Source organism: Pongo abelii, chromosome X (genome assembly GCF_028885655.2).
Source record: "Pongo abelii isolate AG06213 chromosome X, NHGRI_mPonAbe1-v2.0_pri, whole genome shotgun sequence".
NCBI lineage: Eukaryota > Metazoa > Chordata > Mammalia > Primates > Hominidae > Pongo > Pongo abelii.
In genome coordinates, this window is record NC_072008.2 from 36,709,535 (window position 1) to 36,723,311 (window position 13,777).

The following is a 13,777-nucleotide window of genomic DNA, read 5'->3' on the forward strand; positions in this document are numbered from 1 at the left end:
TTTAGGGGAACAGGGCACATTGGGGTGTGTTGTGGCACTGGGTCTAGTTCTGTAGTGTTCTAAGTGTGGTGGCATGCAGTAGCTTCAGGCTGTGAGAGATTAATATTGCTTTGGCTCAGGCAGCTAGAGTCTGTAACATCAGCAACTGTATGATCCATGGTTGAATCTGTTTTTGGAGGCTGAACTTGGCCTTTTATGAGTATCACTCCTGTCAATTTGAGTTTTAAATTTCTCAAAACTTCCATGCGGTATTCTTCTTCTTCTTCTGTATTCTACCAAGAAATTCTTCAAATTATTTTGCAGTCCTTATCTCAGGTATAGTCAACCTTGACATAAAGATAGTCACTTGAATCTTAAATGTCACTCAGTTCACTTCAGATCATAACAACCCATTTTCAGGCCCAAGAATGTTTAATGAAATTATAAAGTGCTTTCATTTCACTCAGCAAGTGAAAAGCTAAAGGGAAGATGAGTAAATATCGCCATGGAATAGAAACAGAAACAAAAGGTATTATGATAGCTTTGCTGGTCAGTCATTTTATATACGGATTAATTTACAAATGCCTAAATTTCCATTAAGGACATGATCCATGGTTGTAAGAGATATGGGATGCCCATGGTGGCTGTAAAGACCCTTGAGATCCTTAGTCTTGACTCTGGGTCAAGAAGCAAGAGGCCAGGGCAGGCAGCAATGAGGCTAGAGCCAGCAATGTACACACACTCAGCTGCAGGAGCCAACTATGGACACTTCTGTGGAGGCAGAGGCAAGCTGTGGGCTTGTTCGTGGTGTCTCGCTTAGTCTTCACAGGCTGGCTTTCTACTGGGAAGATTTTCACCAATCATCCTGGCTAGAGATTCTGGAGGCCTTGCAAACCTTTTATGTGGATGTATCTTTTCTGGACTTGTTCATGTATATTTCTATTTAGAGAGATGTATTGGTTTATTTCTTTTTTCAGAAAGTTATAGTCTCTTGTTCCTTCTTGTGTCTGTCTGCTGTACCATTAGTCCTCTGAAGCAGCAGCACACCACTCAGCCTTTTTTTGTTCTTAGTAGTCCTCAGAAATCTAGAGCATGCTAAGTTCCATCAGCATTCTAAGACAGGCAAATCAGAAGCCAGCCCCTTGAGCAGCCTCACTCTCCTGTAAAGTCAGAACATTGGATGTCTGGTCCAGCCTTCTTTTTCCTTCCCTACAGAGAAGCCAGAAGCTGAGCATTTCTTGCCAATTATGTGGCACTGTGCCAGCAGGAGGGATAATGGCCTTTAAGTTCTAGGGTACATGTGCACAACGTGCAGGTTTGTTACATATGTGTACATGTGCCATGTTGGTGTGCTGCACCCATTAACTCATCATTTACATTAGGTATATCTCTTAATGCTATCCCTCCCCCATCCCCCTACCCCACGACAGGCCTTGGTGTGTGATGTTCCCCTTCCTGTGTCCAAGTGTTCTCATTGTTCAATTCCCACCTATGAGTGAGAACATGCAGTGTTTGGTTTTCTGTCCTTCCAATAGTTTGCTGAGAATGATGGTTTCTAGCTTCATCCGTGTCCCTACAAAGGACATGAACTCATCCTTTTTAATGACTGCATAGTATTCCATGGTGTATATGTGCCACATTTTCTTAATCCAGTCTATCATTGATGGACATTTGGGTTGGCTCCAAGTCTTTGCTATTGTGAATAGTGCCGCAATAAACATAAGTGTACATGTGTCCTTATAGCAGCATGATTTATAATCCTTTGGGTATATACCCAATAATGGGATGGCTGGGTCAAATGGCATTTCTAATTCTAGATCCTTGAGGAATCACCACACTGTCCTCCACAATGGTTGAACTAGTTTACACTCCCACCAACAGTGTAAAAGTGTTCCTATTTTTCCACATCCTCTCCAGCACCTGTTGTTTCCTGACTTTTTGATGATCGCTATTCTAACTGGTGTGAGATGGTATCTCGTTATGGTTTTGATTTGCATTTCTCTGATGGCCAGTGATGATGAGCATTTTTTCATGTGTCTGTTGGCTGCATAAATGTCTTCTTTTAAGAAGTGTCTGTTCATATCCTTCGCCCACCTTTTGATGGGGTTGTTTGATTTTTTCTTGCAAATTTGTTTAAGTTCTTTATAAATTCTGGATATTAGCCCTTTGTCAGATGGGTAGATTGCAAAATTTATGCTCTACTGTGCTACAAAAGCCTTTTAACTGGTTTCTGGATTTCTCACAAAAGGGACTGTTGTTGAATTTGTGTCTTCATTTGTGGAAGGAAGGTCTGGGAGTTTCTGTTCTGCCATTTTATTGATGTAATTCCCTTAGGTGCCCTGTCTTATTCATTCTCATTCATTGTATCATTCATCATAGCCTAGCACTGGTAATGAAATATTTTAAAATAAGAGCAACAGCAATAATGATGACTAAAGTATTATTGGCTAGTCCTTATAATGCACTTTTTGTGTGTCAGGCACTAATCTAATGGCTTTGCAGTGACTATTAACAATTTAACAGATGTCAACACTAAAGTAGGGAAAGGTTAAGTAAATTGCCCGAAGTCATCCATCTAAATAAAGCTATGGTTCCAATCCACAGTCCATGTTCTCAAACCTTCTGTTATGATACTCAATACATATTTGCTGAATAGATCAGTGAGTTCCAGCCTGAATCCTTTCTGCATCCTCTCCTTGTTTCACTGTTGAATCTGTTTTTGGAGGCTGAACTTGGCCTTTTATGAGTATCACTCCTGTCAATTTGAGTTTTAAATTTCTCAAAACTTCCGTGCAGTGTTCCATTCTTCTTCTGTATTCTACCAAGAAATTCTTCCAATTATTTTTCAGTCCTTACCTCAAGTATAGTCAACCTTGACATAAAGATAGTCACTTGAATCTTAAATGTCACTGAATTCACTTCAGATCATAACAACCCGTTTTCAGGCCCAAGAATGTTTAATGAAATTATAAAGTGCTTTCATTTCACTCAGCAAGTGAAAAGCTAAAGGGAAGATGAGTAAATATCACCATGGAATAGAAACAGAAACAAAAGGTATTATGATAGCTTTGCTGGTCAGTCATTTTATATATGGATTAATTTACAAATGCCTAAATTTCCATTAAGGACATTGAATAGTTCCAATTTTTATAGATTCAACATTTTTTTCTTTGTGCATTATTATTATTATTTAGAGATGGAGTTTCACTCTTGTTGCCCCAGCTGGAGTGCAATGGTGCTATCGCGGCTCACTGCAACCTCTGCCTCCCGGGTTCAAGCGATTCTCCTGTCTCAGCCTCCCTAGTAACTGAGATTACAGGCGTGAACCACCATGCCCGGCTAATTTTTTGTATTTTTTAGTAGAGATGGGTTTTCACCCTGTTGGCCAGGCTGGTCTGGAACTCCTGACCTCAGGTGAACCACCCGCCTTGGCCTCCCAAAATGCTGGAATTACAGACGTGAGCCACCGCGCTGTGTCTTACTCTGTTGCCCAGGCTGGAGTGCAATGGCATGATCTCAGCTCACTGCAACCTCCACCTCCCAGGTTCAAGCGATTCTCCTGCCTCAGCCTCCTGAGTAGCTGGGATTTACAGGTGCACATCACTGTGCCTGGCTAATTTTTGTATTTTTAGTAGAGATGGGGTTTCACCATGTTGGTCAGGCTGGTCTCCAACTCCTGACCTCAGGTGATCCACCTGCCTTGGCCTCCCAAAGTTCTGGGATTATAGGCATGAGCCACCATGCCCAGCCTCTTTGTGCATTATAAGTATAAGATGTGATTTTAAAAATCTTTAGAATTTCATTTTGTCACCCTGAGAAGAATGACTTCAGTAATTTTTTTAAAAAAATGCCTCCTTGCTATTATTTGGTAAGCATTCAGCATTAATGTTAACCAGGCCTATTGCAGCAGGATTCAAATTCTACTCATCAAGTTCTCACAGAGAGAATGAAGTAATGATGAAATTTACTAAGATGAATTTTGTACTTTTGTTCCAGAAATTCTGAGCCATTCACCGCACACTTCCTACCTGGCAGTGATCTGGAGTTTTTTGTAAAACCTCAGGCTGGAGAACTTCTTCCTTTTAACACAAATGGAACTCTCATCACTGTAGGATTTAAACCTAAAATGTACTGTAGGAAATATAAAGCAACATTAGTAATACAGGTGAGTTCTATAAAGACAATAGTCAAGGATGTTTGATGCGACTAAAGACACTAAATAAACTAGCAAGAAAAGGTTTTACTAAATGGTGACAGATAAAGAATAACAATTTTGCTGTGCAAAAATCAACTTATCTCAACTGCTGCATCTTGGTTTACTTTTCTTTTGTCCAAGAGCAGAATTTTAAGTATAGTATATAACAAATATTTGTCAACACTAGAGGAAAGTTAAAAAAAAATACTTTCATTCCATATTAAGGAACTGTAGAAGAGACAAATAATGACTGTAAAGTGATTTGTATAGTTATGTATCACTTTCTGTAACTTACCTATTCAAGGACTTCATAAACTTTAGGTTATTTGAGATAGGGATTTTGGAGCCCTTAATTAAGGCAGAGTATTGGCAAGATGTTGAAGTCTAACATAAAAAAACGGAACAAAATATAACATTTATTTTGAATTGAAAAAAAATGATGTGAGTCAGTAATCATCTGTTAAAGTCATCATTTTATTAACAGTTAAGGTAAATACAATTTTGAACATTTATTCAGTAACCAAAGTTGATCTGTAAAGTTTCACACATATTTTATAGTAAGAGCTTTCAGGCTAAATACAACTTTCAAACTATTTCTAAAAAGATATCTATTACCGCTGTCTACTTTCAGTAGCATTGGCACATAAGCATATTGTCGTATACACACAACTCCTGGTACAAAAGCGATTTCTAGATTTCTCAATCAAGCAATAATTAGCCAGTGCCATAGGCAGAAAAAAATTTATTGTTTTAGTGAACAGAGACAAAACATTGAATATTGTTTGAGGAAGTTATTTCCATTCTTTTCATCTTTCTAAGAGTCCTTACAATCTAGGTAGTAAGAAGAAAAAGCCTTTGTTGACATTTTGCACATACCTTGTTGCCTACATTGATACATAATTTTTTTTTTTTCCTGAGACAGAGTCTCACTCTGTTGCCCAGGCTGGAGTGCAGTGGCGCGATCTCGGCTCACTGCAGGCTCCGCCTACCGGGTTCACGCCATTCTCTTGCCTCAGCCTCCCGAGTAGCAGGGACTACAGGCGCCTGCAACCACGCCCAACTACTTTTTTGTATTTTTAGTAGAGATGTGGTTTCACCATGTTAGCCAGGATGGTCTCGATCTCCTGACCTCATGATCCACCTGCCTTGGCCTCCCAAAGTCCTGGGATTACAGGCGTGAGCAGCCTTGATACATAATTTAAAGTGATCATATTGTACTTGCTTCAGTTTGCTTTAAGGGGATTAAATGGCATCTTTACAAATATTTTCAAATTAAAATTATATTCATTTTATCTAGCATACAGTAGACAGTTCTGCAATTAACAGAAGGCTTTACCAATAAAACCTATGCCTGATTTCTCTGTGTTGATTTGACAAATTACTGGCAGTGCAATTAAAGATTTTATGTGAGGGAACAAGTTGTTACATGGGAACAACAGAGAATATGCCATTTTTAGCCTGAAGTGCTACAATTTGATACAGTTTATGTAGGGAAAATTGAGTTTGAAATGTTTAAGAAATCATGATTTTCTTAATTCTACTTTTATTATTGAAAATTCCAAATATCTGTAGAAATAGAGAGCATAATTAATCACCATGCACTAATAATCCAGTATGAACATTCATCAAGTTATGGCCAATTCTGCTTCACCTATATGCCCACTCTCTTCCCCACCTTCTGTATAAAGGGTTACATTGTGCTAAGCATATCCAACACTGTAATTCTTGCCCTACCCCTGACAACCACTAATCTTGTAATTTCTAGAACTTTATATAAATGGAACCATTAAATCATTAAAGCATTATCTAAATAAAAAATATTATTTGCATTATCATCTTTTTTAAATGAATGATTTTAAGCATGAAGTCAATGTTTGCAACTATATTGTCTTCATTTTGCCTCACTTGGAAATAAAAATGATGATTTGAAAGAACGTGTTAATTAAATATTAGCCCAAACAAACCTCAATAATCTTGTTCACAAGTTTCATAATTTCCCATTCCATTAAATCAAATTTAAAATTATTAAAAGCTGTCTTTTCCCACTAGTAAACAAGATATATAGCGCTAGCTTTGAGACTTTGAGACCAAAGTTTACATATTTAGTCTGTTTTACAAAAAGCGGTGCTACTCAAAGAGAGTAGTAAATCTGCTCAACTTTCCCTTGTGGATATGATAAATCTTAGTTTATGAAAATGTGAAGATTATCAGAATTATCTAACATAAAATATATGATGATTTATCTTTATACTTATATAAATTATTCATATATATTACACAGTAACATAATACATAATATTATATATGATTGTGATTTCATTTATAATATATAAGTAATATAGTATTCATATAAGTAATATTTATATACAGATATACCTGTTATAACTAGAGACATAATCAGACATTGATAATTTGTGTTTGCTTTTAAAGGAACAGATCATTAGCATGAAATTGTGGGAAATGGCATTGTAAATATCTTGGTTTGTATTTCCTCAGATGCAGATCTTGAAATAAGGATTGAAATCCAAGTAGCATATTTGCTATGTGATCTCAATTAGCAGATGTAGGGAAGACAGGATGTGAGATAGGGAAGGGGAAGAAATCAATAACGGGTACTTTATCCAGGCATCTGCCACAGTGAGCAACTGGAAATGAATCCTGTGGAAGATCTCTGGGAAATGGCGTGGAACACATACCTCAGAGTTTTCACACCTGAGAGGTTAAGAAAGTTTGGTTACGTATACAGTAACTGCCACTATTCCAATCATTGATTGAAGAATGCTCTCAGGGATTGTTCAAACTCTAGCACCAGTAGAGAAGCCTTCTGGGGTTTCTGAACAATTTGAGCCAAAGAGGTACAAAATTGATCTATGAAGTTTCACACATATTTTATAGTAAGGACTTTTAGGCTAAAGATAACTTTCAATTGTAAGATATTTTCAACTTTCAATCTTACAATTGAAAGTTGAAGCAGGCAGTGATATGAAAACACCTGAGGGTTGTGGGTGGACACAGACCACATCTGCTAATGGATAATTATCAGTTGTTTACATTCATAGAACTATGCCTTAAGTATACAGCTTTCTTAATGGAAACTTGGGAAATAAAAATATGTATACAGCTTTGGTTATTCAGTCCATGAGATCACGGACTTTGGGTGATCTCTTTTCAGAACACAGAGACACAACCTAAATGTGGAAGTTTCATCTGTTTATTTTTTTAAATTTCTTTAAATAAATAGTTGAGAAGTATAATTGTCAATTTGGCATTCTTTTGTGAAAAATCAGTGTGGTAATTCTATGAGATGTTAGTAATATGGAAGTATTAACGTATTCTTATATTATTTTAACTTCTGTTTTGTATTTACATTTTCAAGGGGAGATTGGGGACAGAAGCTATAAAGTTATATCTTTAAATTTTTTTAAATATACATGGATGGTTGCTTTTATTTATGGTTAGACTGAAGAAATTTAGCTATGTGTAAAACAACTATAATGTTCAATCTTTATTTCATAAAATAAGCCTATTAATGTTGTATAGCTTTTTGGAATGAAGAGTATGAACAACTTCCATACACACACACAAAGCACACACACACAAGCACACACACACTCAGCATCACTTATTATAAAATTTAAATCTTAATTGAATTTCAATAAATATAATTGGGACTTTAAAACAATGTTTTTAAAAGTAATTATTTTCAAAGTGTCTTGGCGAAGGTGAAGGTACAAGTCCCTACTTTTAGCTCTCATTTGTACCCACTAAGTGCTGAATAAGGTTATAGATCCCTTCATATAGCTTATTCATGTGTACCCACTAAATGCTGGCCATGGGCCCAGGGCCCTTCAGTAAGTCAGGCATTAGTATCAAATGCCAGGCATGGTGTAGGTCTCTTCATTTAGCTCACTAATTTTTACCCATCGAGTGGGTCAATGTACTGGAAAATATATGTATATGCACAATCACTAAAATATAGCTTTGTTTTTCAAATTAAACATCCTTATACGAAGTAAAATGTTGTTTTACCCAGTCATATTATGCTCCTTGGTTTGGTCCGCTTTTGACACACTGATTCTGAATACATAATTATTACAAACACTAGATAAATGGGCCAGATATGATTAAGATGAGGCTATGACAGTTGTGCAAGACATTCTTGCACTTAATATTAATTGACAGGTATCACACTACATATAAAGCTCAGGGCATTGCAATATTCAGTTTGTCTGGACCTATTCTGAATGAGTTTTCTGAGTATACGTGGTGTAAAACTTAGTGTTAAGAGGACACCAGCATAAACACAGGTGGTTTCAGGAAGTTCTGCACAAGGAATGAGACTTCAGTATAAACATAAACATATATGCAGAAGAAATGAAGAATGTTTAAATAAATCACTGTATAAATTCTACTCACTTGGATTTAGATGGTGATTTGTCAGCAATGATCTTACATCATTTTTGGTATATTAAAATGGTTATACATACTATGGGCTGGGTGCGGTGGCTCATGCCTGTAATCTGAGCACTTTGGGAGGCCAAGGAGGGTGGATGATCTGAGGTCAGGATTTTGAGACCAGCCTGGCCAATGTGGAGATACCCCGTCTCTACTAAAAATACAAAAATTAGCTGGGTGTCGTGGCACATGCCTGTAAATCCAGCTACTCGGGAGGCTGAGACACAAGAATTGCTTGAACCTGGGAGGTGGAGATTGCAGTGAGCCAAGATCGTGCCACTACACTCCAGCCTGGGTGACAGAGTGAGACCCTGTCTAAAAAATAAAAAATAAAAATAAATAAATAAATAAATGGTTATACATACTATGTACTTTCATAATCTTCAAAGCAACTAAATATATTTTACCAGTCATTTCTATGGTTATACTTAAATTCTCATGAATGTGTTTATCTTGGAAGGTACTATTTCCATTAGTTGGGGTTCATACTGTACAACAGTCTTACGCAAACCAAATAGATTGCTTTGCCTTATTATCAGATGGATGTCTAGTTTACAGGGAGAATCTCTGAGAGATTTTTTGGTAAATAATTCTTAATTCATAAAGTGAAATACTTTCTTTATTTTCCACATTAATTGTCCCTCTAAGTGGTTTCAGTTTTGTACCTTTCCCATAGTCTACATGGAGAACAGAAGATGTTAATTATAGTGAACTTTTCCCTACATGTTTTGAAGTCCCTGGATATTTCAAATGAAAATTTCTCCCTCTTTGTATCCAGACAGAAGAAATGTACTGGAAGTATGAGATCAATGGATTATCTCCAACTACCGTGCCACCGAAAAATGCAAAAGCCAAAATTGATGCTACTCACAAGACACATGACAACATGCCAGTCCGTCCACGTAATTTTGTCCGTGAAAATACTAAACTCATAAGAACGGGGGTGTCTTCCACCATCAAGGGTGCTCCTTTGGTGATGAAGAATCAATAAAATTTTTCCAAAATATTTCTTGGTCTCACGTAGAACTTTGATGACTATTATTTCATCTTTTGGAATATTTCTGAGGAATAATGGTTTAATTATAATAGGCCTTCTATATTTCCTTGTCTTTTAAAATTCAATCTGTTCTCTGAATATATTATACTTCATTTGTGAGTTATGAATGTTTTTTGGTTGCGAATATTGGAATTGGTTCACTTTTAAAGTGCAGGTGTATATTTGTGGTAAAATGAAATATAATTTAAATGACAACAGTATTTCCAATAACAGCGTTGCTAATAAAGCTAAATTTCTCATGTAGATATTCCTTGTTAGTCTTTATGTTTTGACAACTAAACATCGTATATATTTATGGTATACAACATATTTTGAAATATGCATACATTGCAGCATGGTTAGCCTGAGCTAATTAATACATGCATTACCTTACATACTTATTTTTTGTAGTAAGAACACTTAAAATATACTTTCTTAGCCATTTTCAAGTATATAATACATTGTTATTAACTATCGCCACCATATTGTACAGCAGATCTCTTGAACTTATTCCTCCTATCTAACTGAAATTTTGTATCCTTTGACCAGCATCTCCCTATCATCCTGATTCCCCCCACCCAGCTCCTGGTAATTAACATTGTACTCTTGTATGAGTTCACTGTTTTTAGATTTCACATATAAGTGAGATCATGCAGTATTTGTTTTTCTGTGCCTGGCTTGTTTTACTTAATGTCATATCTTCCAGGTTCATCCATGTTGTCACAAATGGCAGGATTTCCTTCTTTTTAAAGGCTGAACGGTATCTCATTATGTATATATTTCAAATACTAGTATTGCTATTAAAGCTCAATTTCCCATGTAGATATTGCTTGTGAGTCTTTAAAACATTAATGATTAAATTAGCACTGAAGACAGAAGTATTGACCATTTCTTATATCTGCTTTATAAAATATATGCTTATATCTTATATCTTCTATTTGGAATATTATGTGCTATTTAAAAAGTAATTAATTAAAAATTCCATGTATATATGTGTATGTAGTTCATCTACTTCTATATTGCAGCATTTAAATAATATAGGTATATCTCAAAACGATCCAGGAGAAAGTTCATTTCGATATGTGTCTGATCCTTTTCAGTAATGTATTAATCAAAGTAAAGGGGAGTATGTTGCTTGGTACTTATCATTAAAGGGAAGCCAGTATGGACCAGCTTTAAGATATTTTGACACAAACTGGCTCTGCCACAAAACATTCATGTATTCTTAAGCAAGTTGCTTACCCTTTTTTACCCTATTTTCTTGTTTCCAAAATGAAGGGACTATACTAGGACAGAGGTTGGCATACTATGGTCCATGGGATGAATGTAGACTGCCACCTATTTTTATATAGCACATTAGCTAGGAACAATTTTTACATTGTTAAATGGTTGAAAAAATAAATAGAAGAATACTGTGTGACACAAGAACATTATATAACATTCAAATTTCACTGCCTATAAATAAAGTTTTACTGGAGTACAGCACAATCACTTCCTTATATATTGTCTGTAATTGCCTTGCACTACAACAGCAAAGCTGAATAGACAGAAACCACATGGCTGCAAAGCTTAAACTATTTATTTTCTACCTCTTTACAGAAAATGTTTGGAAACGTATCTTTGGGATTAATTTGTATTGTCTGTAGCAAATGAGAAAGAGGGGAGTGGAAGTCCATATTCAATGGATTTAACATCTCTGGAAAGGACAAGAACTAAAACTCCATGAATTTTCAAAAGCCTTTCTCAGTCTCTGCTCCCCTAAAGATATCTCTTTGAGTATGGAGTAATAGATCATTTGTCTGTCCCTTCTTCTGCTGTACTGCATCGCAGCGGGTGGTGGTGGGTAGGTGGTCAGTTTCTGAACATATTTCCCACAGCCTTCCTAAAACCTCTCAAATCCCTTAAGAAAGTAAAATCACCTTTGCCGTGAACATACTTAGAGATCTAATTGCTTTTATATTTTGGTGTTTATAGTAATGGATAATATTTAAATAATCATAAAAGCTTTATATGGAGTCTTCTGAAAATCATGATTGCTTTCCTAACTGAAATGTTCCAATTATTGAAAGTGCCCAGAATGGAGTGCATTTGGATTGGACTTTTCTCAGCCAGAGAAAAAAGTAAAGGTGAGATACTGAGAGATATGCTATTATAAATTTCATGTTGTGAATATTTCAAAAATACTTAAAACGTTGGTGCTAAATTGTCTTGTTTAATTTTATCGTGGATATTACCTTCTTAAGAAGAAGTGTCTTTAATTTGAAATTTAGGTGCAAATTACTATTTGTCCAAAGGGAAGTAGAGTGAAGGCAACTCAGGTAGATAAAATTGAATAGTGAACAAAATTCTAAGACCTACGAGAGAACAAACTTTGCTGAAATATGTTTTGGAGTCACAAGGACTCGAGAAGGTCCTCTGCCCATTTCCCAATGGCAGCCACCGTTTCCACATAGACCAAAGGCTTTCTGCTGTAAGCGCCTGTGACTCTCTGCCTCTGGACTTTCTCTGGCCATAGGAGCCTGCTTGACCTGAAAGGGCAGAGTCCAGCTGGAAATGCCAGGAGTTCGTGCCCCTGGGAACAGGCTTTGATCAATAATTAATCAAAATAGACAAATGAAGATTAATAATATTTCTGCATCCTTGCTCCTTTGGTGGAACCACTCTGAGGTGTTTTCTCTTTTCTCCCTATGTCCCTAGCAAGATTGAGCTTCTGTTGCCTGCAATGGTAACCTCAATAGCACATCCTAGATTAGCTTTCTTCTTTTCCTGTGTCTCCTGCAGTCCCATTTCAAATAAACTACCTGCACTAAAACTTTTTCTCAAGGTCTGATATGAAAGACACCTACCTGACATCCCTGAACCTTGACATTTAAAAACAATATAGAAAACCCTCCTTCCTACAAAACCAATGGGCAGAATGAGCTTTGGATCTATGATTTTAGTTTATTTGTAGTCGCCCTCACGCTCCATTACATTATGTTCCTAGATCCACAAGGAGTCTAAATTGAACCTTAAGACTTAGCAGTAACTGAATCAACAGAAAAACAGGAAACAGTTAAAACTTGATAAATATGAGCCACTATAACCTCTTAAAGTAGGAAACTTATCAACAAAATTAAAAAATTGGGAGAATCATAAATGTTGGTGGTAAAAAGGACCATAATTATCATTTAAAACTGCTTTAGAATGTTTGAAACATTGTCTACTTGTACTTTTTCCAAATTTCCCAAAGAAAACCTAAGGTACTCAGCATCATTCTATTTGTTTTTTTAGATGCACTCAGTACAGATGCTCAATATGTTTGTTAATATTGATTATTGTATTTTCCCAGTGAAAAACACTGTTAAACTTAAGGGCTTATCTAACATTTCCCAAATTCAATGTCATATAACTTCTGTTTATTTAATGCTACAAGTTTGATTGCTGCAGTATCAGATCAAATAAGACAACCAGGAAATTCTAGGCATCATTAAATGACTTAAGGTTTCCACAGGGCCTTTGGGACACGTTGGTGATGTATTTTCAGTGACTTCCTACATAGCATGACAGTAAAAATGATACTTAGAATATTTGAATTGAAAGCATCCGTGAACATCATCATGGTCTAAACCTTTAATTTATCACAGAAATTTGCAAATTTTATTTCTTATATTTAGCAGAAAACTACAAAAGAAAATTGTACACAAACCCAATAATACACAGAGTTCATTGTAGAGACACACACAAGAGCCTCTCCTTCAATCCAACTTGATTCTTGAGATACATGATGGAACCATACCCTCCACAAATAGTTTTAAAGACACAGACTTTATATGCGGTCCACAAAATTTTCATTTCTCTCCTCTAATTATTTTTGTGCCAAATCCTATTGATTGATCCTGTATAAAGTTTTGTTTAACCGTCTTCCCTTTCTAGGTTGACTGCACCTGCCTTGTTCAGAAAAAGCATGTCTTGATTCCTGTAGCCTGTGACCCTGCAATACATTCATGGGTTGTTACTGGTTGTTGTTGTTATTTTTATTGTATGTGTCATATTCACAAGCTTGTCAATGGTTATAGAATAGATTGTCATTGCTTGTCATTGCATAGATAGCTTGTCATTGCTTATAGAAT

The 13,777-nt window shown here is 36.0% G+C and overlaps 1 protein-coding gene across 1 annotated transcript in view; it reads left to right on the forward strand.

Annotated features, from left to right (window-relative positions):
- The window catches only part of CFAP47 (cilia and flagella associated protein 47), a 466,299-nt gene extending 456,372 nt beyond the window's left edge, over positions 1 to 9,927 (forward strand). Inside the window, exons 63-64 of the mRNA XM_024240715.2 lie at positions 3,976 to 4,144; positions 9,408 to 9,927. Of these exons, the coding sequence (XP_024096483.2) occupies positions 3,976 to 4,144; positions 9,408 to 9,620 (382 nt within the window). The 3' untranslated portion in view covers positions 9,621 to 9,927. The remainder of the gene's footprint in view (positions 1 to 3,975; positions 4,145 to 9,407) is intronic.
- Positions 9,928 to 13,777: the final 3,850 nt, after the last annotated feature.